This window comes from Oncorhynchus mykiss, chromosome 10 (genome assembly GCF_057628025.1).
Source record: "Oncorhynchus mykiss isolate SJ-2025 chromosome 10, ASM5762802v1, whole genome shotgun sequence".
In the NCBI taxonomy this organism is placed as follows: Eukaryota; Metazoa; Chordata; class Actinopteri; order Salmoniformes; family Salmonidae; genus Oncorhynchus; species Oncorhynchus mykiss.
The window spans coordinates 46384001-46411589 of record NC_143031.1 but is presented as its reverse complement, the minus strand read 5'-3'; the positions used below and the strand labels follow the sequence as shown (position 1 = coordinate 46411589).

Below are 27589 nucleotides of genomic sequence, written 5' to 3'. Positions count from 1 at the left end.
CACTATAGCTCTCTTTGAGTGTGATGCTACACAGCCACGTTGCACCTGCTCTTTTCAGTTATGTGAGACTACGATTCAGTGTTCCTATAACAACACCAATGTCTGCATCAGCTTTATCTGAGTAGAAGGCATAAGGATTTGCTCACACACGAACAGTGTGATGCAGTGTTTCTCATTACAGCACCACAGTGTCAGCTGATGGACATACATGTGTCAGCTTTATCTCTATAGATGGCATAAGGATTTGCATACACACTCCTCGACCCACAGTGTCTATCTCTCACATTACATGCCGAGGGATTTGCTAGCCCTATCTTAAGTAGAGATGTAAAAAAATGGTGTAACTTCATTTCATGTGCGGGTTCACCTACTTGATTGATATCTCTTTGGATGTATAGGAAGCAGGGAAGGGGAAGTCAATGTGGGTCGTGATAGTGCGCGCACGTTCACGCACGTGTGCGTGGGACAGACGATATGAGCAGTCAGGGTAGGGCTCAATGGCGTGATGACAAACTGTTCCACACGAGAACAGTCTCTACTGCAGTGGCATTACGTAAGCCCTGACACCATTAGAACAGAGGAGGGGAGGGAAGAAGAGAGGGCAGCATGGGAAAGGGGCGTTTTCCTGTCTTCCGATCATTTAACTAACCCCCCGGGCCGGTGCCTCAAAATATACTGTAGGCATTGTGATGGTGACCATGGGCTGGGACTGGGATGGTCCTCAGTAGAGCAACATTCTACTATGCTCCAAACCAACTGACCTGAATGAAAAAAACGCACGAATGTCAGCAGAGCCTGGCTAATGAGCTGTGAGAGAACACACTACAGGAGCATGCAGAAACTCACAGTCATATCAAGAATATGGTTTATAGCCTACCACAGGCATTGTACAGTGTATACCCATATGTATTGTATAAAATCGTTTTGGTTTAGATACTGTGTGTTTATAGTACTCCGTGTGAAATCCACTCTAGGGGTGTAATGCTATTGTCATTTCAGCGGCACCACTTCTGGATGGGCATACTGTTCTTTACCACGATCTTCGGCTGTGATGTTTACGTCGTCACGGTTGAACGGGCCACAATACGTACGGGATCGGATTGGATTTATGGTATAATAGATTCACTGCAGAATAGCTGGCGTATTACTCTGTGATCCTAAATAATATAAGCACTTCTCTTTCATGGGCGTAAAATTAAAAGAGGAACCAGGCTGTACAGACCTTAGTGAGGGTGAAGGAGCCAACCTGAGTCACTTGGGGAGGGTTTGGGGGCTGATTTGATCCAACTCAGTCACGGGGAAGTGGGGTGGGCTGGTGATGGGGGGGCTGGCCGTTTAGCAAGTAATCGACATTTATAGATGAAGCACGACGCAAGCTGCACAAACACAGCTCTGTTCACTAAGTGAAGCCAGAGGCCCTGAGCAGAGGAGCGCAGTCGTCGTTGCGCAGGAAAAACACGAGGACTTCACCGCATCAGATGCTGAATTAGACATCAGGACTGTGAAAACATTTCTCCCTGCTGAAAGAACAATATCCCCAGGCTCTATATATTTATGAGGCACGCAGGGGGACATGGTGGAGGCTAGGGGGGGATTAACTGTAAGTCGTTCAGGAAAATAGATAGGAACATGGAACCTCTGCGGTGGCAGACTGGTAGCGATAGACTAGGGATGGTGTAGGGTAGGAAGGAGTAGTCAATAGTGGTAGAGCTATGTGGAGCAGGGTGGTTAGAGGCCAGGCACAGAGACAATAGAAGCATTACTGAGGGATAATCATGGATTTCACTGCAGGGAGAGAAGTGTGAAAATGTGGATCATATGGGCCATGAAAAATCTAGGATTATAATGAGCACTGAGCAGTACATTTTGCGTCTCTGTAGTAGTGTTTCTCCAGTCTGTTTCTCCAGCAGGTATATATACATGACACTAGGACAGCTGGATGACATTACGTGGCCAAGCACGACTTCAACACCATCATTAAGTTTGCCGACGACACAACGGTGGTAGGACTGATCACCGACAACGATGAGACGGTCTATAGGGAGGAGGTCAGAGAACAACAACCTCTCCCTCAACGTGATCAAGACAAAGGAGATTATCGTGGACTACAGGAAAAGGAGGGCCGAGTACATCCCCGTTCTCATTGACGGGGCTGTAGCGGAGCAGGTTGAGAGCTTCAAGTAACCTTGGTGTCCGTATCACCAACAAACTATCATGGTCCAAACACACCAAGACAGTCATGTAGAGGGCACGAACACACCTATTCCCCCTCAGGAGACTGAAAAGATTTGGCATAGGTCCTCAGATCCTCAAAAAGTTCTACAGCTGCACCATCGAGAGCATCCTGACTGGTTGCATCACCGTCTGGTATGGCAACTGCTCGGCCTCCAACCGCAAAGCGTTACAGAGGGTAGTGCTTCCGGCCCAGTACATCACTTGGGCCAAGCTTCCTGCCACCCAGGACCTCTATACAAGGCGGTGTCAGAGGAAGGCCCTAAAAATGGCCAAACACTCTAGACACCCTAGTCATAGACTGTTCTCTCTGCTACCACACGGCAAGTGTTACCGGAGCGCCGCGTCTAGGTCCAAAACGCTTCGTAACAACTTCTACCCGCAAGCCATAAGACTGCTGAATAGCTAATCAAATGGCTACCTGAACTATTTGCATTGACCCCCCCCCTGTTTACGCTGGTGCCACTGTTTATTATCTCTGCCGTCACTTACCCCTACCTACATGTACATATTACCTCAATTACCTCGACTAACCTGTACCCCTACACATTGACTCGGAACCGGTACCCCCTGTATATAGCCTTGTTATTGTTATTTTATCGTTGCTCTTCTTTTTTTTTTAACTTTAGTTTGTATAGTAAATATTTTCTCAACTCTTATTTTTCTTAAAACTGCATTGTTGATTGAGGGCTTGTAAGTAAGCATTTCACGGTAAGGTCTACACCTGTTGTATTCTGCACACGTGACAAATACAATTTGATTGGATGACATTACCAAAGGTGAGGGATGGTTTATAATGTCAGTGATAAGCTGCATTATGTATGTGACGTAAAGCCTGACATTGGAGATGAGATTATCTGTAGAGAATTACACAGGAAACAGATCAATCTACTCCATGTTATGTCTATACAATACGGCACGTCTATGCAAGCGCACACTGCACATTTAAACAATGCTCTTAAATGATACCCTTTCTTGCTTATTGTTCAACACGGATTATCACTCACGTTGCTGACATGTTGAACACTGTGAGGATAAGCAATGTGTTTTAGCCTGGTAGAAGACAATGCGGATTCTATCAGGCTGTACCGTCAGGAACATAAAGCTGACTCTCGCTGCCTTCTCTAAACGTCAGTCATCATTTCATTCTCAACCAGCTGAAGCCAATGCAGCCATGGGCTTCGGCAAAACCAAACCGCCTCCTGCCCCAGATATGTGACACAAATGACCACCCCCCGCAATGCACTTGGGTAATTCAGAGTAACGTCTCCGTGTGTGTTTGTCTGCCTCTGCCTCAAGAGAAAGGATGTGCTCCTTTAGAACCTAATTCAGCGTGCTTAATTTACAGTGTCTCCATGCCAACCCTACTAGGTCAACCAATGAAAGGACTCGGAGAGTGAATAAGGGCCCCAAAGTGCACACTCATCCCATTTATGAACACATGGACAGGATGATTTCTGTAACATTACGCATCTTACAATGCTTGGATGTATATTTAAGCAATAAATCCGGAGGGGGTGTGGCACGACGCAACGCATCCTGCCCTTATACAGCCTTTAGCCGTGGTATATTGGCAGTATACCAAACACCCGAGGTGCCTTATTGCTACTATAATATGGTTACCAATGCAATAAGAGCAGTAAAAATACATGTTTTGTCATACCCGTGGAATAAGGTCTGATATTCCACAGCTTTCAGCCAATCAGCATTCAGGGCTCAAACCACCTAGTTTATCATTTCAAATGGTGTCAGCTCAAATTCACTCATGAATTGCATAACTGTACCTGCACATTTTAAATAACCACATCAAAATATGTAAAACAAAAAGGATATCCAGTTTGTGCAGTGAAGAAAAAGTCTTGTCTGATGGGTGTTGTCTCTGTCTGGGTACATTCTGCAGACTACACCCCCCCTCAAAAAACAATCATTAAAAACAGCAGCCAATCATTCCCTAATTCCTTATGTATTATCTGTATGTGGTTAAGCAGAGAAATTGGCTAATTAGTGTGCACCAGATGGATACTCTTGGCCATGTTGGAGTGTGCAAATTAGGTCACCCGTTCGCATGAGTAGAACGGCATAGTTAGCTAGTGTAAAAGCAATGTAACACCCGTGACCGTGGCATTTGCTATGTCACCATAATAACTAACCGGCTACACTGTATAATCTACATTATACAACAAAACATTAATATTTACCCGGTTACAATATATTTAGGATTGAAGTATAAAATATACCGGAATAGAAATAGTAACATGAAACAAATTAGTAAACATATGATTTATTCTTACATTTGTATAAAAAAAACATGCAGGATTAAAAATAACATCTGAATTACCACTGTTCATATAAAAATACCAAATGTATATATATTTTAAAATGCATAAAAGTGATCGTTTCCTTGGTACACATATGGAAAATACTTGAAGTGTGCCCATACTGTGTAGTCACACAGGCCGAGCATGAGGGTTCCTGCTTGACATGTCAACTGGTCACAAGGAACTAGTCAGTCCCCTTCATAACACTGTGAAAAATTCCCTATGAGCTAATCAACCGTCACCTCAACACCCTTTGGTCTCGTGTGCACTCTCCCAGTAACCTCATTGACCATGCAACTACTTGCTACCTATGAGCTCACCGTGAGGGAGACATTTCAGTATCATTGGATCTTAAAAAGAATAATACATTTTTGATCACAGTAATTCAAAATACATCAGCTAAGATAACTGGGTCAAATAAGCAGAATCACATTTTTCTTTTCCATTTTGACTTCAATATAAATCATTCCAGAACACTGGAGATTGCTTTGCTCTTTGGTTGAACACAAATGGCTGATTTGTATGTTCAACATGCACATACTACTGACACATATTTATACATTTGTCAACAACAAAAAAAGAAGAGCAGATACAATTAAACCAATATAAATACATGTTCCATTATTTGTGACCCCCCCCCCCCCCAAAAAAGTCATTTTAAAAGCAATAACTATTATAGCGCTACACAGGTCTCGACTGTGTAAAAACTAAAAACAGGCCAACGCTAAGGACATCAATGACATCCAACATCACATGGTGCTTTACAATAGGAGCAATGCAAGGCCTTCTAAAGCTTTCCCGAAATTAATGAGCCCATTCATTGGGTAGGGAGCTGCACCCTGCCCACTGATAGCCTGATATTACACAACCTGTCATAAGATGGACTTACATAAAAGGCACAACATACAATGTTCGATTAAGACATTTATTTTGAACTAGTATTTTAAGTGCCCTGGAATGTTTTTGCCAACTTATTTAGCTGTGTGGCACATACTAAATGTATATACACATGCACACAGATCGTCAACGCCTTCCACACCCTGAAAGTATTCCTCTGCAGAGCCTTTAGGTTCCATTTACATGATTTACATACAAATAAGTATGTCTTTGGTACATAGTGATGAGAGAGGTACTTTTCAAACCCTTCAAGTCTCCGGCGTTTTAAGATTTCCCCTGTTGACCCCACGTTCCTGAGCAACAGTAAGGTACAAAAGACGCATATCAGTTATGTGCATCACCTTGGGTTTTCCAATGGAGGGTGCTATTGTCCTCTCAGTCTGTGCAGATGCTAGACAGTCCCCTGGAAGGTTTGGCACATGAGGGGGGGGAAAAAAAAGAGACTGTCCAGCTGGAAGGAAAACAGATGGAGAGCTTTGGTTGACCAATCAACAGCCGGCTCAACTTGGATGATGGAAAGGACCAGACAGTAACCTCTAGTACACTGTTAGCCTATCCGACTGCATAAAACACCCTAGACAGCGACTCAGTGTCATTAACGGTCTCAAAATATCATGAGGGTAAACCATGTGATTGTGCCAAAAGGCTTCTCACACATAAAACAATAAGTATTCGAATCTTCCTAGATTGTCCTTTCCAAATGAACAAGCAACACTGGACACCTAATCCTCCAGAGGAAGTAATTCACTGCCAAACTGAAGTATCAGATTACCATCACATCAGTCCCGGAGGAGGAGGAGGAGAGGTGGGCTCACTGAAGTGAGACTGAAATGAAAGTGGCTGTAAAGGTAAAAACCAGGAGGGTATTGTGCTCGGGTCACAGATTCTCAATCCTGACCAGTCACATTGCTTTGTCTTTGAGGCAGCGATGGAAGTGGAGGAGAGGATATTTCCTGTTGATTTGTCAGACCATGAAATGCATGTATCCTTCAGCCCCGGTGACGATGACGTCCATCCAGATACGCATGGCCTCAGGGGAGGGAGACACCATGTAGTACACCCTGTCATGGGTCTTCACGCTGAACGTCAGCGATGGGTTCGGGCTCTGTGAGGGTGCAAGAGAGGGAGAAAAAAAAAAACAAGGTCAAGTCTAGTTTAAGAAAAATGGTGCTTCTTACCTTGAATACAAGGATACTAGATACTTTAAATGTGTAAATAATGTGTACCTTACCTTGTGTGCATTCTTTAAATGATCATAGTAAACCTCTTCTATGGCTTGGAAGTAGATGACCCCTTTCATCTTGGCCTCGTGTTTGTCTGGAACAAAGCACATAGCATTGGAATGACTGTTTATGGGCGGTGAAACAAAAGCATGACATTAAATCAAAGCACTTCCTAGATTTCCAGAGCAGAGCAGCACAGCCTGACGACGATACCGGCGCTGCTTTTCCTTCAGCGCTCTGATTGATCCACCAATCACAGCCGCAACAGACAGACAGAGAAGAGGGAGAAAGAGAGAGAATAGAAGTTCTAAATCACCTGCGTAGTAGACCAGGGTCCTGCGGTTCCGGTCGAAGACAAACCAGCGTTTCTTCCAGGTCTTGATCTTGCCACCCATCTTGACCAGGAACCCTCTGCAGGTTTTATCGGTGATGGCCAGGTGGTAGCAGTTGTCTGGGTTGTGTCCAGCTGCCTCGATGTGACCATGGAGGTCAAAGTCATCCTTCCTCTGAGGGAGGTAGCGTGTCATCGGCCGGGCCTGGGGACAAGGGTCACAGGTGTCTAGTCTGTGTTGAGCCAACGGTTAAAAGCTGCAATCAAGTTGAAGATCTGCTAGACATTTTTATTTCAAGTTGTCTTGAATCGTGTCTATTTAAGGCCAGGCACCACAACCTAACAGGGTAATATTCCCCCCCCCCCCCCTTATTCATATCACAATGATCTCTTACCAGTTGAATGTAGACAAAACCAATAACTACACAAACAAAACGTGGGGTTCAACAAGGGATCCCCATAAGAGGGGGTTCTTGCAGGAACCTAACTGCCCAACTGAAACGTTTAGATTTGAATTTGAAAGGACAGCAGGTGGAGACACTTAACTGAACAATGTAAAGATCTCTTCAATTTAAGGTAAGATTTGTCCCTTGTATGATCTCAATTGATATTGTTTTATGATGATACCAGCTGTCTTTTCATATTTGTGCAAATCTTTCTAAAACAGAAAATGGACGCAATTCAATGGATATATCAATCAACAAAGAGGTTGGAGTAGGCTATAATATAATAATATGTTGAAGGCTAGCTGTAAGCTGTATTGGGTGCAGATGACTGAACTTTTCTCTGTCTGCAGGTATACAACAGGTATGTAAATTGGTATTGGTATGTATTGCAGATCACATGTACCATCCTCCCTCCATTCTTCCCTCCATTATCCTATAGGCCTTATGGACAAGGTATGTGTATGAAAAACATGATCAAAAACAGTTTTTGTTCATTCACATTCACCACAAAAACCATGGTATGAATACTGTTGTGTGCATGTTTAATCATCTGTATAATTACTATGTTTGGGATTCACAGACTTCACCCTCCCTACACCTCTGATGAATATAACAGGAAACCTGTTCGATTGCCATACAAAATCATTCTGGCTGTGGATACGGAGAACACGCCAGAGGATATACCCATTGGACTTGGGCTTCTGCTTGGAGTTTACCTCAGTGATTTTTTTGTTCTGCTTTGCCACTAAAATCATAATAAAACACATTACTAAAATAGTGTGTTATTGTTATGCATATTATTAATAATAAAAGGGGAGGAGGTGGTTAAACATTTTTACCCCAAAAGGTTCAAAAAGGTTCTTGGAGGATCCATTAAAAGTGGTTCTTCAAATAACACTTTTGAAAGGGCTATGCAAAGTACTTCTAGGGGTTCCCCCACAGTTTGAAGAACCCCATAAGGATACTCCAGGAACTTTATTTTTAGAGTACTTAACTGGTCTGTAACCTGATTTAAGAGGTGCATCTATGTGAGAAAGAGCTTCTCTTTTTAAGAGCAGGGACATTTCTGGGGACAGGCTGGTTACCCTATATTACTACTTTTCTGAAATATAAAAATATGCAACAGATTATTTATTTATATATATATATATATATATATATATACACATATTTATACATACACACATACATTAAATATGCGCATATTTGCATATAGCGCAAATCTGTTATTCTGAACACAGGATAAAGTCAGCCTACATTTTTTCATTTTCATTTTGTTAAGACACTCCAGCACCGGACATGTCCAGAGCAGATTGTGGATAAATACTTTTTTCATTCTTTCTATCTGTAAAATACATTTTTGCCGCATCTTCCCAAAGAAAATGTTATCTAGAATAACGTTTAAAAAAAATTATATATCGACATTTCCCTTTTTACAAGTCTAGAGAATATATCTAAGGATAACTACACCAAATGTGGGGAATGCAGATGCGTCTGAAGCTGAGAGAAATGTGTCGGTCTGTGGGAAGGGTCTTGACTTTTCGGGAAATGGCAGTTAAAGTACTATGAATTTTGCCTGCCAATCGCCTATTTAGACCCAACCACGATCTCTTCAAAGTAAGGTGACTTATAGTCCTGTCTGTAACATTCTCTATGAAATGGCCTTTTAAATTATGTATGATTTAATGTAGTGAGCTTCGAAATTATGGATTTATGTTCAGTTGAGTATGGTTCAAATTCAAGGATTTTCGTGTTTTATGTTACGAATTTCGCAATTTGTGTGATATGCTACGAATCCAATTCATGCAATATGCTACAAATTTGTTGTGCTTAAGATCCTGGAATGCATCTTTAAGGGACCAAAATACAAAAAAAAGTCTAAATTGATAAGTAGATTGAAAAATGGCATTGCAGCCTGTGGTGCCTCGTCTTAAATTACCATGCATCTGAAGTTATTGATATTCTTGGCCCATCTGATTCTATATCTCCCACCTGTGCCCTCTGTTTCTCGCGTAGCTTCACCTCCCTCTCGATCATCTTCTGCCTCCTGCTGGTCTCCTCCTGCAGTCTCTTCTCCAGGTCCTCCCTCCTCCGCCGCTCCTCCTCCAGGGCCTGCCTGCGCACCTCCATCTCACGCTCCTACACACGCCACACAACGATAGTTACACACACACACACACACACACACAGGGTTGCTTATGAAGGCTTCATTACCCTGTGCTCAAGGAGACGATTCTTATCAGCCTGGGCCTCTCGTAACAAACGTTCCATCTCTTCAATCTTTGCTACGTTGGATGTGCTGGCACTGTGGGGGAAAAAAAAAGAGAACCAGAAACGCACATAAAGGAAGAGGACACACTCTTACCAGGAAAGCACTGTCCATCCTGGAACTGTTTAAGTGTGAGTGAAATTTCAGACTAGGGCCTTTACGATAAAGTTAATGCTGCACCTCTGCATCAGTCATAAAATCCCATTACGTACAAAGTATAGACACTACATTCTCTCTCGTTTTTCTGTCCTGTAAATAATGTATGGACTGACCAAGACCACATTCACACACTAAACCAGTGGTAACTCTCAGAGCTGTTGTGTAGTGTACAGGATTAGTAACATGCAGAGAGCACACTTCTTCTGCTTGTTAAACTGGCTGTGAGACAGCTGGACAACGTCTGGGTGAAGCCACGTTGTTCAGCCTCCTCACCGATAAAAACGTATAACATACAGATAGTCCTGTACAATCACGATACACCCAAACAACATCTGCAGCGATAGATATAAACATAGATTTACCAGTGTAACAAGATATCCTGAAGAGTTAGAATGAGCCGCATAGTTTCGCTTGGAAGAGCGTGACATCAAATGGAAAATCCCAAACACTCTGCAGAACCATGTGTCTGTTGTCAAGCGGAACCAATGAGCATAATCAACTTTTGTCAGAGAGTTGAACTGATTTCATCTAACTCATTCCCTGCCGACAAGAACTGCCATTAAACAATAACACACAAGTCGCAAACACAAATCCCAAAAAGGATGCAACACAGTACTTTTGGTTTGAACAAACATGGCCTCCTCTCTACAACAGACAACCTGAAAAAGCCCTTTACTCACATTAGATTCAGCATCCTGGCACTATCCCAGTAACACAGTACTGATGTTTTCCCACAATGCGCTAACAGGTGGTTGGGCCAATTCACTGAGAGCACAGATGTGTTTGTGACCTGACACTCCTGCACCAGCCTCAGCCACACCCCTCCCTCCCCCACAGAATTAGGAAATATCCATACATATGGAATGATGCCGAGTCACATCTCTCGAATTCATAAAATGTCTCTTACGGCCATGTCACCCAGCTCTCGTCTAGAACAAAACAAAAAAAAATGCTATTTTCAACTAATGTCACATTGATGGTCCTGCTTGAACCACGGTCCTATGTGAACAGTTCGCTCTCTCTCTCACCTGGAGATGTTGTCTGGGGAGCAGGCAGAGATGCTGGTCTCCATGCTGTCAGAGCTGTCCACGCTGAGCGTGTCGAAGGCATGGCCGTTGTCTGCGTAGTGGAAGGAGTCCAGGAAGACGTTGGACTCGGAGACGGTCCTGCTACACAGGTCAACCAGTCTCTGTCGGTCCTCACTCGCGTACAGGTGGCTGTGGCCTGCTGAGAGACAGACGGACACACACACAGACAGACACACACTTTCTAAAGCCTTTTATCAGATTAGATGGAAGATGTAAAAAGGTTTGTTGCTGGTTAACTGTCACAACTTGATTGCAGTTGGTCCAAGGGCATTGCTGGTACACAAATAGTATATTCCCTCATAACACTGAAATGGGCGTGGTATTTCAACCCTCTCAGAACTGTTTCCAAAGTCTCTTGTTCCTTCCTGCTGGAAACATCAGAGCAGAGGATCCTGAATATGTCATTACTGCTCAGACCGATTCAGATAGAAACTGGAGGAAAGGATGTGGCCATCCGTGTTAACTAACAGACTGACCTGTAATGTGGACCAGGTCACGCAAGAAAGGGAAAGATACAAATGTCTAACCCTGCAGCATGTAGCTAGCACGCGGAGAGAAACAGGCAGTAGAGGTTTGGGTTAGGGAGCGAGGCGGGGAATCCAAGGATGATGAGAGAAAAGGGCAGAGAGAGACAGAGAGATGGCTTTGCGAGATGAAAACAAGTTTCCTTTCCTTCAACTAACAGTTTCCTTCTAGACAGTACTTCATTAGAGGCATCATTTACTTACTAAGAAAACCTCAAATTAAGTTTAAACTTTGGAGTAGACACCGATATCGTGTTCACAAAACAATGTTTTGTCTCACCCTTGAGCAGGCGTTGAGATTCCAGATCTCGGGGAGAGACAGAGAGGCCCCGGGGGATGGCACTACCACAGCTGGAGGTCTGGGACAGGGGCACGTGGGACTGCAGAGTAAACAGACAGACAACAGAGAGAGAGAGAGAGAGCGAGACCTGGTAAGTGTCTCTCTAACCCAAAGCTCCAGTAATCAGATGAGGGGACTCTGGCATTCAATGTCATTATCAATATTTCAATGACGTGCAATTGGGAGGTTGGTCCCCCATGCTCACCTTAGAGGACAGGCTGCGGCCCAGTGTGGAGCTGCTGTAGTGACTGAGGGGCTGCTGGCTCCTCTTACGGAGATTGTCACTGAGGTGGGAGTTCTCCTTACTGCCCCGCCTCCTCTCCTCCAGAGAGCGGAAGTGCTGAAGAGACCAGAACAGAAACATATGGAAATGATAAAAGCTTTACATTCATTGAAAGTGGTGGTTTTATAAGGCAACTTCCTCTGTTGTTAGGAAATCCAGTCATGCACTGGAGGGCTCCTAGTACAGACACAGCTGCCCTCTGCTGGTCAGACATAAGGTATGCACTTGAGTAGTGAATGAATTGTACAATATACCTCTTTCATGGCAACAGGGTTGTTAGGGAAGGCCTGCCCTCCAGTCACTTCAGCATACTTCCTCTCCAGCGAGGCCAGGTTCTCCCTCTCCTAGAGACACACAGACTGTCAGTTAAACAGCTGCAGTCAGTCCGATACAAAACCAGTAACCAAAAACCTTCTTACCCTCTGAAGCATGAGGAGCAGGTTGTTCTTCTCTTTCAGAAAGCTGTCCTTCTCTCGCTGAGACTGCTGGGTAATCTGTGTGGACTGCTTCTTCAGGGTCAGGAGTCTCTCCTTGCGTGTGACAGTACTTCGCTGGTAATCTGCTACCTCTCTGAGTAAATTATGGTTCCGACCCTCCTTCTCCTCGTCCTGACGACTCTCTCTCTCCAGCTGCTGGAACTCCAGGTCTTCAAACCACTTCCTCTCAGCCTCCAGTACCTCCACATCCTAACAGACAGCATGCACGCACACACACACACACACACACATATATATAAGATAGAGAATGCACAGGCTTTAAGTGGGTCAGTGTGTGGAGGATTTAAACACAGACATACAAATACACTGCTCAAAAAAATAAAGGGAACACTTAAACACCACAATGTAACTCCAAGTCAATCACACTTCTGTGAAATCAAACTGTCCACTTAGGTAGCAACACTGATTGACAATCAATTTCACATGCTGTTGTGCAAATGGAATAGACAACAGGTGGAAATTATAGGCAATTAGCAAGACACCCCCAATAAAGGAGTGGTTCTGCAGGTGGTGACCAGACCACTTCTCAGTTCCTATGCTTACTGGCTGATGTTTTGGTCACTTTTGAATGCTGGCGGTGCTTTCACTCTAGTGGTAGCATGAGAAGGAGTCTACAACCCACACAAGTGGCTAAGGTAGTGCAGCTCATCCAGGATGGTACATCAATGCGAGCTGTGGCAAGAAGGTTTGCTGTGTCTGTCAGCGTAGTGTCCAGAGCATGGAGGCTTTACCAGGAGACAGGCCAGTAAAGGCCAGTACATCAGGAGACGTGGAGGAGGCCGTAGGAGGGCAACAACCCAGCAGCAGGACCGCTACCTCCGCCTTTGTGCAAGGAGGAGCACTGCCAGAGCCCTGCAAAATGGCCTCCAGCAGGCCACAAATGTGCACGTGTCTGCTCAAACGGTCAGAAACAGACTCCATGAGGGTGGTATGAGGGCCTGATGTCCACAGGTGGGGGTTGTGCTTACAACCCAACACCGTGCAGGACATTTGGCATTTGCCAGAGAAAACCAAAATTGGCAAATTCGCCACTGGCGCCCTGTGCTCTTCACAGATGAAAGCAGGTTCGCACTGAGCACGGGACAGACGTGACAGAGTCTGGAGACGCCGTGGAGAACGTTCTGCTGCCTGCAGCATCCTCCAGCATGACCGGTTTGGCGGTGGGTCAGTCATGGTGTGGGGTGGCATTTCTTTGGGGGGGGCCGCACAGCCCTCCATGTGCTCGCCAGAGGTAGCCTGACTGCCATTAGGTACCGAGATGAGATCCTCAGACCCCTTGTGAGACCATATGCTGGTGCGGTTGGCACTGGGTTCCTCCTAATGCAAGACAATGCTAGACCTCATGTGGCTGGAGTGTGACAGCAGTTCCTGCAAGAGGAAGGCATTGATGCTATGAACTGGCCCGCACGTTCCCCAGACCTGAATCCAATTGAGCACATCTGGGACATCATGTCTCGCTCCATCCACCAACGCCACGTTGCACCACAGACTGTCCAGGAGCTGTCCGCCACCTCATCAGGAGCATGCCCAGGCATTGTAGGGAGGTCATACAGGCACATGGAGGCCACACACACTACTGAGCCTCATTTTGACTTGTTTTAAGGACATTACATCAAAGTTGGATCAGCCTGTAGTGTGGTTTTCCACTTTAATTTTGAGTGTGACTCCAAATCCAGACCGCCATGGGTTGATAAATTTGATTTCCATTGATAATTTGTGTGATTTTGTTGTCAGCACATTCAACTATGTAAAGAAAAGTATTTAATAAGAATATTTCATTCAGTCAGATCTAGGATGTGTTATTTTAGTGTTCCCTTTATTTTTTTGAGCAGTGTACATTTCCATTTTACAGACAACTAGACCACAGTAATGAACTCCATGTATCCTGCAGTGCCAGTTAAATGCATTAGCTGGATAACATACATCTACTCTCTGAGCACATCATTCAAGTCACTGCACTTTCCTTACTTGGCTATCTCGGTCTGAATCATAGGGGAGAGACCAAGTGAAAGCAAGAACTAGAAAAGGAGCTGTCCGAATGAGACAGGGTGGGATACGAGGACATCGAGAAAAGGGAGCGGATGGCCAAAGAGGAGGATTCTAGGTGCACCACAGAAATAGAACGCAAAAGCAAACACATGGAAGAGGAGGGTGAATTACGAGGAGGAGGAGCGAGGGAAGCAGAAAGCAACATGTTAAAAGGGAGAAAGGCAGTCATAATAACCGAGGAGGACGAGGGAAGCAGAAAGCAACGTGTTAAAAGGGAGAAAGGCAGTCATAATAACCGAGGAGGAGCGAGGGAAGCAGAAAGCAACATGTTAAAAGGGAGAAAGGCAGTCATAATAACCGAGGAGGACGAGGGAAGCAGAAAGCAACGTGTTAAAAGGGAGAAAGGCAGTCATAATAACCGAGGAGGACGAGGGACCAGGTAGGAGTTTGATGCTGTGTCTTACTGACCCTGGAGAGCTGCTGCTGAAGCTGCTCCTTGAGCGCCTCGGGACAGTTGTCCAGCTGGGTCTTCTGCTCAGAGACAAGCTCCGACAGCCTCTCTACTTTTACCCTCTCAGCATCGAGCAGGGCTTTCTCCTGCATAGTCATGGACACACACACACAAATGCATAGGCACATACGCACAGACACAAAGGCACGCACACATGCATACACACACACACACACACACACTAAAACATATGCGCAAGTGCGCACGCATACATGCACACACACACGACAACAGAGAGAGGAAAGAGAGTGTTAGTGAAGGGAGAAAGGAAACAAAGTGGAGGGATGGAGGGAAAAAAAAGAGGAAGGACTGCTCTACTGTATTCAGACCTGTAGGTTGGACTGCTCTACTGTATTCAGACCTGTGGGCTGGACTGCTCTACTGTATTCAGACCTGTGGGCTGGACTGCTCTACTGTATTCAGACCTGTGGACTGTAGATTCAGCCTAGTCAGATTCTTACCACTGACATCCCAACTCCCACATACTCTGTCTCTCTGTCCGTCTCTCCCCCTCACGTTCCCTGTGTCTGAGAGCAATGGCTTCCAACTCAGGGCTGGACAACATCTGCTGCACTTACCTGGGACTTCTCTGCAAGGGCAGTCTTGTCAGTGCTGCCAATCTTCTCATTGAGTTGGTCCAGTACCTCCTTCTCCCTCTGTAGCAGGGCCATCTCAGAGACCTGCTCTCCCTCCAGCAGAGCCCGCTCCACCTCCATCTGCACACACCACACACACACACCACACACACACACCACACACAGGTAACATTATCCCACTGACCGACGCAGCTTTAAATTACAATGATCCATAACTCTAGATAATTCGCTCCCAAAAGCCAGATACCAGCGCTAACCCCCACTAGTATCATTACCCGGCCACAACTGTAAACATTCATTTCCTAACTCCACAAAGAATTCCAACTCATAAACACACACACATCAACATTAACTCCCACTGACACAAACATCAAAACACCCAGCATGCGTGCAGCTCCGTTCACAATCCCATGGCGTGCGCTGCATACCTCTCTGATGGACTCCTCCATCTGGTTGTCCAGGTCTTTGATCTTCTGCTCCACCTCCTCTACGTTGTTCAGCACCTGGATCCTCTCCTCCTCAATACGGCTCACTTCCTGTTTCAGATGCACATCCTCCGCAGCCTGCTGCTGGTAATATTACGGAACCAGCATTAGTCCACAAACTACTGCATCTACTCACAATGTGTGTTACCGTCAACACTGTGATGATGTCATGTCTAAATTATTATAAAGGCCCACGCCAGGATCATGCCTCTTGTTTAAAGATATCCACTGTTGTACACAGGGGTATGGGGGAAAGAAATGTGTTTTTATGTTTTCTTCACATCCTGTAATTCCTTCTCATTTATTGCCATAGTACGTCGGTGAGATGGAGCTGCTGCAGAATGCTGTGAGTGATGGTGGGGTGGATTAATGCTCCTGCCTCGGGTTTCCTCTACATTACAGACAAGTCCTTCAGCAGAATAGGGACTGGGTCACTCATACTCTACTGTACAAGCCTTAGTCATCTCCTCTACCAGTCAGAGAGGCCTGCTGCCACCAGACAGAATCAAACACCCGCTCCTTCTCATCAGCCCCAGGTCTAATCCACACACATTCAGCCACATGCTGTTTCTGACCCATCACAGCCTCTACAATATCTGATTCCTACTCCACATAGGAGTGCTGGTCTATAGCGGTCTGAACCTCATGTGGCAGGCAGACCGCAGTCCTACGATTTATGGGCTGTTTCAGAGACGGTATTTGACTAACTGCTCCACTGTTCCACTGCCAGGGTTTAGGAATGCGAGTCGGAAGAAGAGTGGATTGGGAGGTTCAATAACTTGTGTCTTTAATGGGTCTCTGCCTCAGCCGTAACAAATGTTAATCGGAAATGTATTCTCTACATGCAATGAAATATAATGCTAATCTGGTAGTCAGGGAATAAAGTAGGCCCTCAAAATATTTTTTTCCCCCAAATAAAAAAAAAGATAGTATGATTTTCTATTGAAATGGTATAAATATTAATATCAGCTACAAAGCAGGTACTGGGTATTGTAAGTACTGTAATATGAAGAAAACATCTGGACAAATACTTTTCTCACACCATATGCGCGCGCACACACATACACAGTTATTCCACTGGGGTTAAAGTCATTTCCTGCTCCCCCTCCTTTCAGATAGGGCTGTAACTGACTTAGGGCTGTAACTGAACTATTCCCCAGAGAACTCCATTAAAACCAAACACAGCATTAAGTCGTTACTGCTCTAGAGTGGAAAAATGCCACGGTTTTACAGCGATAATATAACTCTAATAGTTGCACTGGGACTCAAACTGGGACTGGGGTTAGGTGCAGAGTCCGAATAAGCTCCTGGTGAAAGACGGAGGAAACACTGGAGGTGTACTTTGTGTTTAAATACAGGCCTACGGGGAAAGTATAGAATATTTCAGGAGGACTCCTTATAATCTTCAGCAACACTGCTGCATACCTCAACCCCCGCAGGGCTACATAGTTTCCACTACCTTGTGTGCTCACATACCCTCTAATGCTGGGGTGTCAAACATACAGCCTGCAGGCCGGTTTGGCCCACGATCCGGTCCAATCCGGCCCACAGGTGGTTTGAGTTCAAAAATATATATGATAATTTAAAAAAATATACATACAGTGGGGCAAAAAAGTATTTAGTCAGCCACCAAATTGTGCAAGTTCTCCCACTTAAAAAGATGATAGGCCTGTAATTTTAATCATAGCTATACTTCAACTATGACAGACAAAATGAGAAAAAAAAATCCAGAAAATCACATTGTAGGATTTTTAATTAATTTATTTCCAAATTATGGTTGAAAATAAGAATTTTGTCAATAACAAAAGTTTCTCAATACTTTGTTATATACCCTTTGTTGGCAATGACAGTGGTCAAACGTTTTCTGTAAATCTTCACAAGGTTCACACACTGTTGCCGGTATGTTGGCCCATTCCTCCATGCAGATCTCCTCTAGAGCAGTGATGTTTTGGGGCTGTTGCTGGGCAACACGGACTTTCAACTCCCTCCAAAGATTTTCTATGGGGTTGAGATCTGGAGACTGGCTAGGCCACTCCAGGACCTTGAAATGCTTCTTACGAAGCCACTCCTTCGTTGTCCGGGTGGTGTGTTTGGGATCATTGTCATGCTGAAATACCCAGCCACGTTTCATCTTCAATGCCCTTGCTGATGGTAGGCTTTGTTACTTTAGTCCCAGCTCTCTGCAGGTCATTCACTAGGTCCCCCCGTGTGGTTCTGGGATTTTTGCTCACCGTTCTTGTGATCATTTTGACCCCACGGGGTGAGATCTTGCGTGGAGCCCCAGATCGAGGGAGATTATCAGTGGTCTTGTATGTCTTCCATTTCCTAATAATTGCTCCCACAGTTCATTTCTTCAAACCAATCTGCCTATTGCAGATTCAGTCTTCCCAGCCTGGTGCAGGTCTACAATTTTGTTTCTGGTGTCCTTTGACAGCTCTTTGGTCTTGGCCATAGTGGAGTTTGGAGTGTGACTGTTTGAGGTTGTATACAGGTGCCTTTTATACTGATAACAAGTTCAAACAGGTGCCATTAATACAGGTAACGAGTGGAGGACAGAGGAGCCTCTTAAAGAAGAAGTTACAGGTCTGTGAGAACCAGAATTCTTGCTTGTTTGTATATTACCAAATACTTATTTTCCACCATAATTTGCAAATAAATTCATTAAAAATCCCAGTGATTTTCTGGATTTTTTTTCTCATTTTGTCTGTCATAATTGAAGTATGATGAAAATTACAGGCCTCATCTTTTTAAGTGGGAGAACTTGCACAGTTGGTGGCTGACTAAATACTTTTTTGCCCCACTGTGTGTGTGTGTGTGTGTCAAATTCCTGCCCTGCTAGAGTTGTCCCGTTCAACGGTAAAAGCTGTTATTGTGAAGTGTAAATGTCTAGGAGCAACAACGGCTCAGCCGCAAAGTGGTATGCCACAAATCCTCCACAGAGCGGGACTGCCGAGTGCTGAAGCGCGTAGCAACACTCACTACCGAGATCTAAACTGCCTCTGGAAGCAGCGTCAGCACAATAACTGTTCGTCAGGAGCTTCATTAAATGGGTTTCCATGGCTGAGCAGCCGCACACAAGCAGCATGGTGTAAAGCTCGCCGCCATTGGACTCTGGAGCAGTGGTAACGCGTTCTCTGGAGTGATGAATCACGCTTCACCAACTGGTAGTCCGACAGATGGATCTGAGTTTGGCGGATGCCAGGAAAAGCTATCTGCCCTAATGCATAATGCCGACTAATGTTTGGTGGAGGAGGAATAATGGTCCGGGGCTGTTTTTCATGGTTCGGGCTAGGCCCCTTAGTTCAAGTGAAGGGAAATCTTAATGCTATAGCATACAATGACAATCTAGATGATTCTGTGCTGCCAACATTCTGGGCTCCCGATTGGCACCGATTGGCACAGATTGGCTATAGTGTCTAAGGCACTGCATCTCTGTGCTAGAGGCGTCACTACAGACCCTGGTTTGATTCCAGGCTGTATCACAACCCGTTGTTATTGGGTGTCCCATAGGGCGGTGCACAATTGGCCCAGTGTCGTTAAAGTTTGCCCGGGGCAGGCAGTCATTGTAAATAAGAATTTGTTCTTTACTGACTTGCCTAGTGAAATAAAGGTTCAATAAATACAAATCTAACTTTGTTGCAACAGTTTGCCTGTCAATGCCCCCGTGCACAAACAAAGTCCATACATAAATGGTTTGTCGAGATCGGTGTGGAAGTACTTGACTGGCCTGCACAGAGCCTTGACCTCAATCCCATCGAACACCTTTGGGATAAATTGGAACGCCAACTACGAACCAGGGCTAATCGCCCAACATCAGAGCCCGACCTCACTAATGCTATTAGGGCTGAATGGAAGCAAGGCCCCTAGCAATGTTCCAACATCTTCCCAGAAGAGTGGAGGCTGTTATAGCAGCAAAGGGGGACCAACTCCATATTAATGCCCATGATTTTGCAATGAGATGTTCGACGAGCAGGAGTCCACATACTTTCGTGATGCAGTGTACTTTAAAATAACTAAAAACGTATGTGTGTATTTACATTCACTCTGTCATAGGTGAACACACGCAGCTATGTCAGGAAATACTGTGTCATGCAGATGCTTTGAAATCACTCCCATACCCAGAATTCTTTGTTCCCCCCCCCCCCCCCCCCCCCACACACACACACATACTTTTTCTATACACTTTTCACTGTGTGAGTATGTGTGCCCCACATGTTTATATTGAAGTGCTTGTTTGAGTGTTGAAAGGGTTAGAAAGGAAAGATCTCCGGTCTCAGGACAATGTAAGACATGTCCACCAGGCCTTACCTTGGCTCTATGGTGAGGGGAGGGTGAGGGGGCACTGCTGCGCAGGCTGAGAGCAGGTGACTGGGCCCTGGCATCCCTGTGCCCGCTGTGATGGCGCTCGCGGACCTGCCGCTCCTCTGCCAACTGGTATCCCTCGGCTCTGGTGCCAAAGCAGTTCTCCGGGGCAGTGCCGCTGACGCTGCCAGGGGAGTCGGAGAACACCGACTCATCATCAGACACCTGCAACTTCTCCAGCTCCTTGTTGATCTTCTGCAGGTCTGAGACGGCCAAGCCTCTCTGGTCCCGCTCCACACGGCCCAGCTCAGTACACAGGCTCAGGATGGTCTCCAGCCGTTGGCGCTCCTAAACACAGACCAGTGGCCAACACAGTCACGTGTACAGCCAATATACCACTCAGATTGTGATACTGGGATCCAATTATTTCGTAGATGGGTGGTTTCGTCTATTTACAGTCTTTCGTCAACACAATGTGATCACCCATAAGCACGATCAAACAACCTATAAAAACAGCGCATAAAAACACAATAAAACCAGAGAAACCACATTTTTAAAGGGATTCTGACGTGCAAAATTGTATCCAGTGATTTTCCGAGGAAAGCAACGTTCAAAGGAGTTTTAACCAGTCTGACCAACTGGTTTTATGGCGTACCAGTCTGAATGGCTTCCATCTCTTTACAGCAGGAGTGAGTGTGTGTTCAGTCAATTAAACAGAGAGCTTGTGAAACATGGTGAGAACTAGTCAGAAAATCCAATTAGTCTTCTCAAGTGACAGAACCTGAAATCAAAGCTCCATAAACACTTTCATGTTTTCATAACAGTCCCTAGTGAAGAGACTGGGGACCAGATGAACTGGCAGAATGAAACCAGGTGTCTCAGCCACACAATCAGAACCTTCTAGATTAAACTCTAGAGTGAATAATAAAAGCAGGATATTATCATGGCAGAATAATAATGAATAGGAGTAAAATAATTGATTCTCTCACCAGTCTCTGCACCTCCTGTTCTCTGAGCCTCTCGTCTCTCTGGTGCATGTGGTAGTCTCTCAGCTCCTCCTTCCCATTCAGAGAGCTGATGCTGCCCCTCCTCGATCCCGGCCCCAGTCCTCCCTTCCCAAAGGACAGCCTCCTCTCCCCCAGGCCCAGGTCCAGGCAGGGTGAGGAGCCCTGCAGGCCCCCTCCCTCCAGCTCACAGCCCAGAGAGGCCAGGCTGGCCCGGCGGGGAGTACCCGGTACACTGGCTGTGGCTGGTACAGTCACGTCTGGCGGCCGCTCCAGAGAAAACAGGTTGCGCCTCGACTTAGAGGAGAAGGACACAGAAACCTTCTCCCCTCGGTGGGAGCCCATGGATCGGCGTGGTGGCAGGGACAGAGCCGGGGAGTCAGCCGACCGGTGGAGGCGGGGTAGAGAGCGACTGTGGGTAGAGCCCAGGCCATTGAGTGACCCTGTAGAGTACTTCCTCTGACGTGGTGCAGGGTCCATACCATTGTCCATGTTCCGGCCCTGGGCGTATAGCCTGCGGCCAAGACGAGGGCTGGAGGGCATGCTGGCCGCCCCGCTGTGGCCCCGAGGTGGACGGGGGGCAGGCTCCCCATAGGAAGAGGAACCATTCCACATGGACAGCAGAGAACTGGCTACTGGGGGGCGGCGACCATCAGAGGAGTTAGAGAGAAGCAGGCTGTCCTGTGATTGGTGGCGTGAGCGTGTGTATGGCGGGTTGGGGCTGAGAGGACGCTCGCCCTGGCGAGGAGAGGGGGGCATGCTGCTGCTGGTCATGTAGGGGAGGCCCCTGGAGGAGAGGGGGCGCATCGCGCTCCCATGGGCTGTGGGAGACACAGGGCTGGGAGGAGGCAGGCTAAGGTAGGTGCGGGTAGATTCTGCGCTGGCCCTGAGGCTAGCCTCCAGAGCACTCTTCCTGCGCTGCAGAGTCTCCATCAAGTCCTGCAGCTCCGCCTTCGAACGGGAGCCTCTCATCACGGTGCCACCCACTGAGCCGCCATTGCTGTGCTCAGTCTTCACACAGTCTGCGGAAACATCAGACGAATAGAACTCTCGTTAATGTGGATATATGATCCGGTCTTGGAGCACCCTTATAATCACCCTACTTCAAGCCTAACACCTGAGCTGAGCGAGATTGAGGCAATCGGACTGAGTGGGATCTAATAGCCAAACAGTGATCAGCCCCTGTAATGTGCTGACTAAGGAGGGAAAAACCAGCGAAGAACTCCCCTCAGACAGTTCTGGGCCCAACACAAACAGAGTCTGTGGTTAAAGAAAACTTCTTCTAAAAATGGAAAAATTTTGGCAGAGAAAGATGTGCCAGAATGCCTTTGTACTTTCTAGCACTGAGGGACAGCCTGGACCCTGAGCACCTCTGTCGGCACACCCCTTCCTCCTACAGAACCCGGGTTCTGCATGCTCTAAGGTCAACTGGGCTGGCTGGCCTCAGACTTTGTTTATCTGTGCTTACATGCTGCCATTTGTTTTTCTCAGCGGATAAACTCACACTGCATAGCGGAGGATGTGGTGGTCGTCCATTTATTTATACCTTACATGGGCAGTTTGACCAAAGTACTTTGGCTGTGTACATAATCATTGAGCTGAAGAGTATAACTACAGTGTCAAAGAGACGGACAGAAAGACAGAGAACAAGCACATTCTGGACTGAGAACCACTTCCATAAACACACATCAATCACACGGACACATCTGGAGGTTCCTCATGCAAGGGGACAAAGGGGATAAACAGGGGAGAATTGCAGTAGGTATGGGGGAAGTAGAGAAATGGGGGTAAGAGGCTAGCATAAGGAAAGGAGAAATGGTTGTGTGTTGTCTTTGAGAGAGACCTACCTGAGCCGTAGACCATTGTGGTGACAGGACTCTTTTGGGGCAGCATGCTCTTCATTTGACTGGCCTCCTCTGGGTGGAAGAAGTAGGATTCACCTAGACAGAGTGTACCCTGGGAAAACAACAAACACAGAACTGGACTCTCTCACAAATACACACAGATTCAGGAGAGTACTTTGTAGAATATATTGAACACCGCCATGCACACACACACACACACAGTAATGACTACATGGTTATGTAAAAATGGACTCCTTCTCAGAGCTTCCCATTAAAATAATTGTCAAACTCCAATCAACTCCTCTACCCGTGAACACACACACACACACACACACACGAGAATGCTTCTTGGAGCAGAGCTTTACTGAGTTTCCGCCGATTACATCGATATCCAAATAAAACACATTGTTTAATGCAGAGAGCAGTATAAGATACTGTCACGACACCTCAGACCAGTCCGTATATAGAGCACACTACAAAATACCCTCTGTTCTCCAACACAGTCTGGAGCTGAGCAGCTAAATGAGAAAACCTTACAGAGTAGGACAGTAGTCTGGCTGACGCCTAATTCAAAGTCCTCCTGACTTCAGAGTCTGGAAAAGCTGTTTTGATAATGTTAGCACGATGCGTTGATAAAGGGTGCTGTGCTTTTTTTACTGGTTGGTTCTTCCCTGTGTCCTTCTCACTCAAACACCCACTTGGACAGCCACACAGAGCCCACCCCCCGAGCGCTGCCACCCCCCTCCCTTCCAATACAACTGCTGGATTTTCTTATCCAAACAACGTGAGGTCTCAACCCCCCGGGAAAATAAAACATCTGAGAAAACCAATCAAACTCAGCCAGAAATAAACTGTGTGAATACTGCATTTACAACAGCCTCCTGCCCAGACCAGTGTGCCAGATCTCCCTCTCTGATCACGTGAGTCGAGACAGCCTTGCTAGGAAAACAGATCCCAGGGAAAGAATTCAGGCTCCAGTATTAATGATATCTGAGATGGAAACAAAGTTCACCTCACTTTTGTGGGCAAACAATGGATGGCTGAGAAGGCTGCTCTTTGTCCCTGAATCAATATGCTGTTGACCCCTTTATCTAATGTCATTGAACTGAGCGGTCTGGTACACACTTTGATGATTTCAGCTATATTTACTCTCTGAGACTTCGGCTCTGACAGAGATGTACAACCCCTCTCCCCCAAACACACACAGTTGTACACACGCACGAGTCTTTGGGTCTGATAAGCCAAGGTTTCCTGCTCCGCCAGGCTGATGGTTGGCTAGCTGGAGGACGTTCTTCAGTAAGTTGTGGATCCTTTTATACAATCAGCTACAACCCACAATCCATCATCATGAGTTTGCCCTGATCTGGCCACCTAAAACATATTTCCCTCATACAAGGAGTAGGGGGCTTTTAAACCAACACCAGACAACAGGGCAGCAAGGCAGAGCAGAGCAAAAACAGACAGGAGAGGATTTCAGACAGGAGAGGATTTCTTTCTTCAGGGAATCTCATTTCACGTAGGATGCCTCCTGTGGGTTCTACTCAATGTTTGTGTGTGTGTGCGTGTGTTATACGACTAGCCTTACACTGGAACTAGGGCTACTCTGTGTAATAATATAGTGGGCTGTATATTACCAGTACTCATACTTGAGTAAAAATATAGATACCTTCATAGAAAGTTACTCAAGTAAAAGTAAAATACTACTTGAGTAAAAGTATTCGGTTCTAAATACACTTAAGTATCAAAAGTAAAAGTATACAATTTCAAATTCCTTCTTTTAAGCAAAGCAGACGGCATAATTTTCTTGTTTTAAAATATAAGGATAGCCATGGGCACACCAACACTCAGACATCATTTACAAAAGATGCACGTGTGTTTAGTGAGTCCACCAGATTAGAGGCAGAAGGGATGACAATGTACAATGTGTTGTCTTGATAAGTGTGTGAATTGGTCCATTTTCCTGTCCCACTAAGCATTCAAAATGTAACGAGTACTTTTGGTGTCAAGTAAAATGTATGGAGTAAAAAGTACATTATTTTCTTTTGGAATGTAGTGAAGTAAAAATAAAAGTTGTCAAAAATAGAAATAGTAAAGTAAAGTACAGATATCCCAAAAACGACTTAAGTAGTACTTGAAAGTTTTTTTTACACCACTGTATATTACTAACTGATAAGACCTTAACACGTTTTTCTAAAAAAACAACAACATTTGTGTAACAACTTAGTCCTCTATTAAAATATGTATACTACAGAGGATGGTGTTGTGGTACTGTACCTCATATGACCAAACACCCAAGGCTTAGGGAATCACCCTCTCACAGTTTCTTAACCCCTTCTGAGAATAGCACACCTTTTTGTCTAGTTGATTAGCCACATAATGACATGGTTACTCGGCAGCAGAGGTGTCAAAATTAGCGGTCCAATGCGCAGCCAGCTCGACTTCTCTTTAAACTCTGCATGCATCTCCCAATCATATCAGAAAACAGTAAACACAAGTGATCAAATGATAGGCATATTCTTCTAATTAAGTAGGCCTATTAGCATACAATAAATAAAAAAAATCCGAAAGAGTAGGCTATCAAACCACTTCGGGGAAACGGTGCCACCACATGAAAAGTACTTAAAGCGCACTCTGATTTTCCGAGCAATTCAGCTGGAAAACATCCATACATTTATTCTAAAAAATAAAACAAGAATATAGCCTATTTTGCGGGCAACTCTTTCACAGAAACAAGTAACCCAACGGAACCATGCCTATATTTGAACAATGAAACAAACCGGAGTTCGAGAAAGATGAACCGAACGACTGGTAAAAAAAAAAAGAAAATAATGGTTATTATCCTGAAAGATTAGATAGAACGCGGCGCTGGGTGAAACAGATGCGCGTCTACTCTGCCTCTTGCAGCAACCGATAGGTTTCTCCAAACTTTTGATAACTTCTGAGATTTCTTTGTTCAGAAGACGACAACTGACCTTTGTGTGCTGTCTCATTCAAACTGTTGAGCGCCGGTGATGGACAACACTCCTCTACCTCGGATTAGCATGACAATGGGACAGAGACGATGCCTGCTGCTACCTTGACTGATTCCTCTGACGCTCCTCCCCATTCTCAGTCGAAGCCCCAAACCCGCGGACTGCGCAAATCTGGTTGGTTGATTTGGGTGGTCGCAGACGCGCTAAATGGGGGAGAGGGAAATAGGGAGACGGTGAAGAGGGAAATAGGGGGCCGGGTGACGGGGGTTCTGTAACCGCAACCCACGCTGATAAAACACGTCCCAATAGCAATGTCTAAAACATCACTACATTGCGCAGATCTCTAATCAGTGCATGCGTTAATTTCATTCCACTGTATGTTCCCCCTAGGACATTCAAAACTATAGGAACAAGAGCCACAACCTGTTATAAACAACTTCCAAACCGACTGCTTGAAAACAGTAAACTGAAACTACAAACACTAACAACTATTACTTACAACATTATAATATAGGCCTAACTATTTTTCTTTTTCCCCCCAATTGTTTACACACTAAAACTGGCCCATGAGGCACAATGACCCACACCTGTATCTCATTTAGCAGAACCAGACACCAAATCTGCAATACTACTGGCACATGTCTTGCTTTACAATCAGATTGCAATTCTATAACAAACATTTGGCAAAACGCAACACACAATTCTCTACCTTTGGCACAATCTTCACAACTAAAATCTCTTGTGCAAATGAAAAGCAACACTGTTCAAGGAGCTAAACTCAATGTATCACTTTCACTCTTCACATGTGCAAACACTAATTGCGTAAATGCTCACTTAGCAATCAGACCTTTGGTATGGATAAAATGGCCACTCCTGTGTTTGGAAAACAATGGAAGCAAACTTTGCACAGATAGGTAGAGGTAGAGGAAGAGGTAGAGGAAGAACAAGAACAAGGACAGTGATCTCTGATGAAATTCAGGCAACTGTGGTGGACCATGTGGTCAACCATGGTTTGACCTTGAGAGAGGCTGAGCAGAGAGTGCAGCCCAATCTGAGCCATGGTTTGACCTTGAGAGAGGCTGGGCAGAGAGTGCAGCCCAATCTGAACCATGGTTTGACCTTGAGAGAGGCTGAGCAAAGAGTGCAGCCCAATCTGAGCCATGGTTTGACCTTGAGAGAGGCTGAGCAGAGAGTACAGCCCAATCTGAGCTGCTTCACCGTAGCATCCATCATCCGGAAGTACCAAAATGAGAATAGGTATGTAAATCAGACATTGGAT

General features: G+C 45.4%; 1 protein-coding gene across 15 annotated transcripts; it reads right to left on the bottom strand.

Annotated features, from left to right (window-relative positions):
- Nucleotides 1-4497: 4497 nt before the first annotated feature.
- phldb2a (pleckstrin homology-like domain, family B, member 2a) lies at nucleotides 4498-26455 on the bottom strand. 15 transcript variants are annotated; one of them, XM_036990471.2, is made up of 17 exons: nucleotides 26311-26455; nucleotides 23342-23450; nucleotides 21480-22516; nucleotides 20497-20838; nucleotides 16132-16272; nucleotides 15686-15823; nucleotides 15065-15193; nucleotides 12530-12796; nucleotides 12365-12454; nucleotides 12033-12167; nucleotides 11768-11867; nucleotides 10904-11099; nucleotides 9662-9752; nucleotides 9440-9586; nucleotides 6987-7206; nucleotides 6679-6764; nucleotides 4498-6552 (listed from the first exon to the last, which is right to left on the bottom strand). In XM_036990471.2, exons 1-17 carry the CDS (start codon nucleotides 26326-26328, stop codon nucleotides 6412-6414), a joined length of 3387 nt encoding a protein of 1128 aa, XP_036846366.2. In that variant the 5' UTR covers nucleotides 26329-26455; the 3' UTR covers nucleotides 4498-6411. The 15 variants fall into 15 exon arrangements, with proteins under 15 accessions (XP_036846366.2, XP_036846365.2, XP_090042967.1 ...); XM_036990470.2 differs by having other exon boundaries at nucleotides 10904-11102; nucleotides 16132-16269; XM_090186841.1 differs by having other exon boundaries at nucleotides 16132-16269.
- Between the last annotated feature and the right edge of the window lie 1134 nt (nucleotides 26456-27589).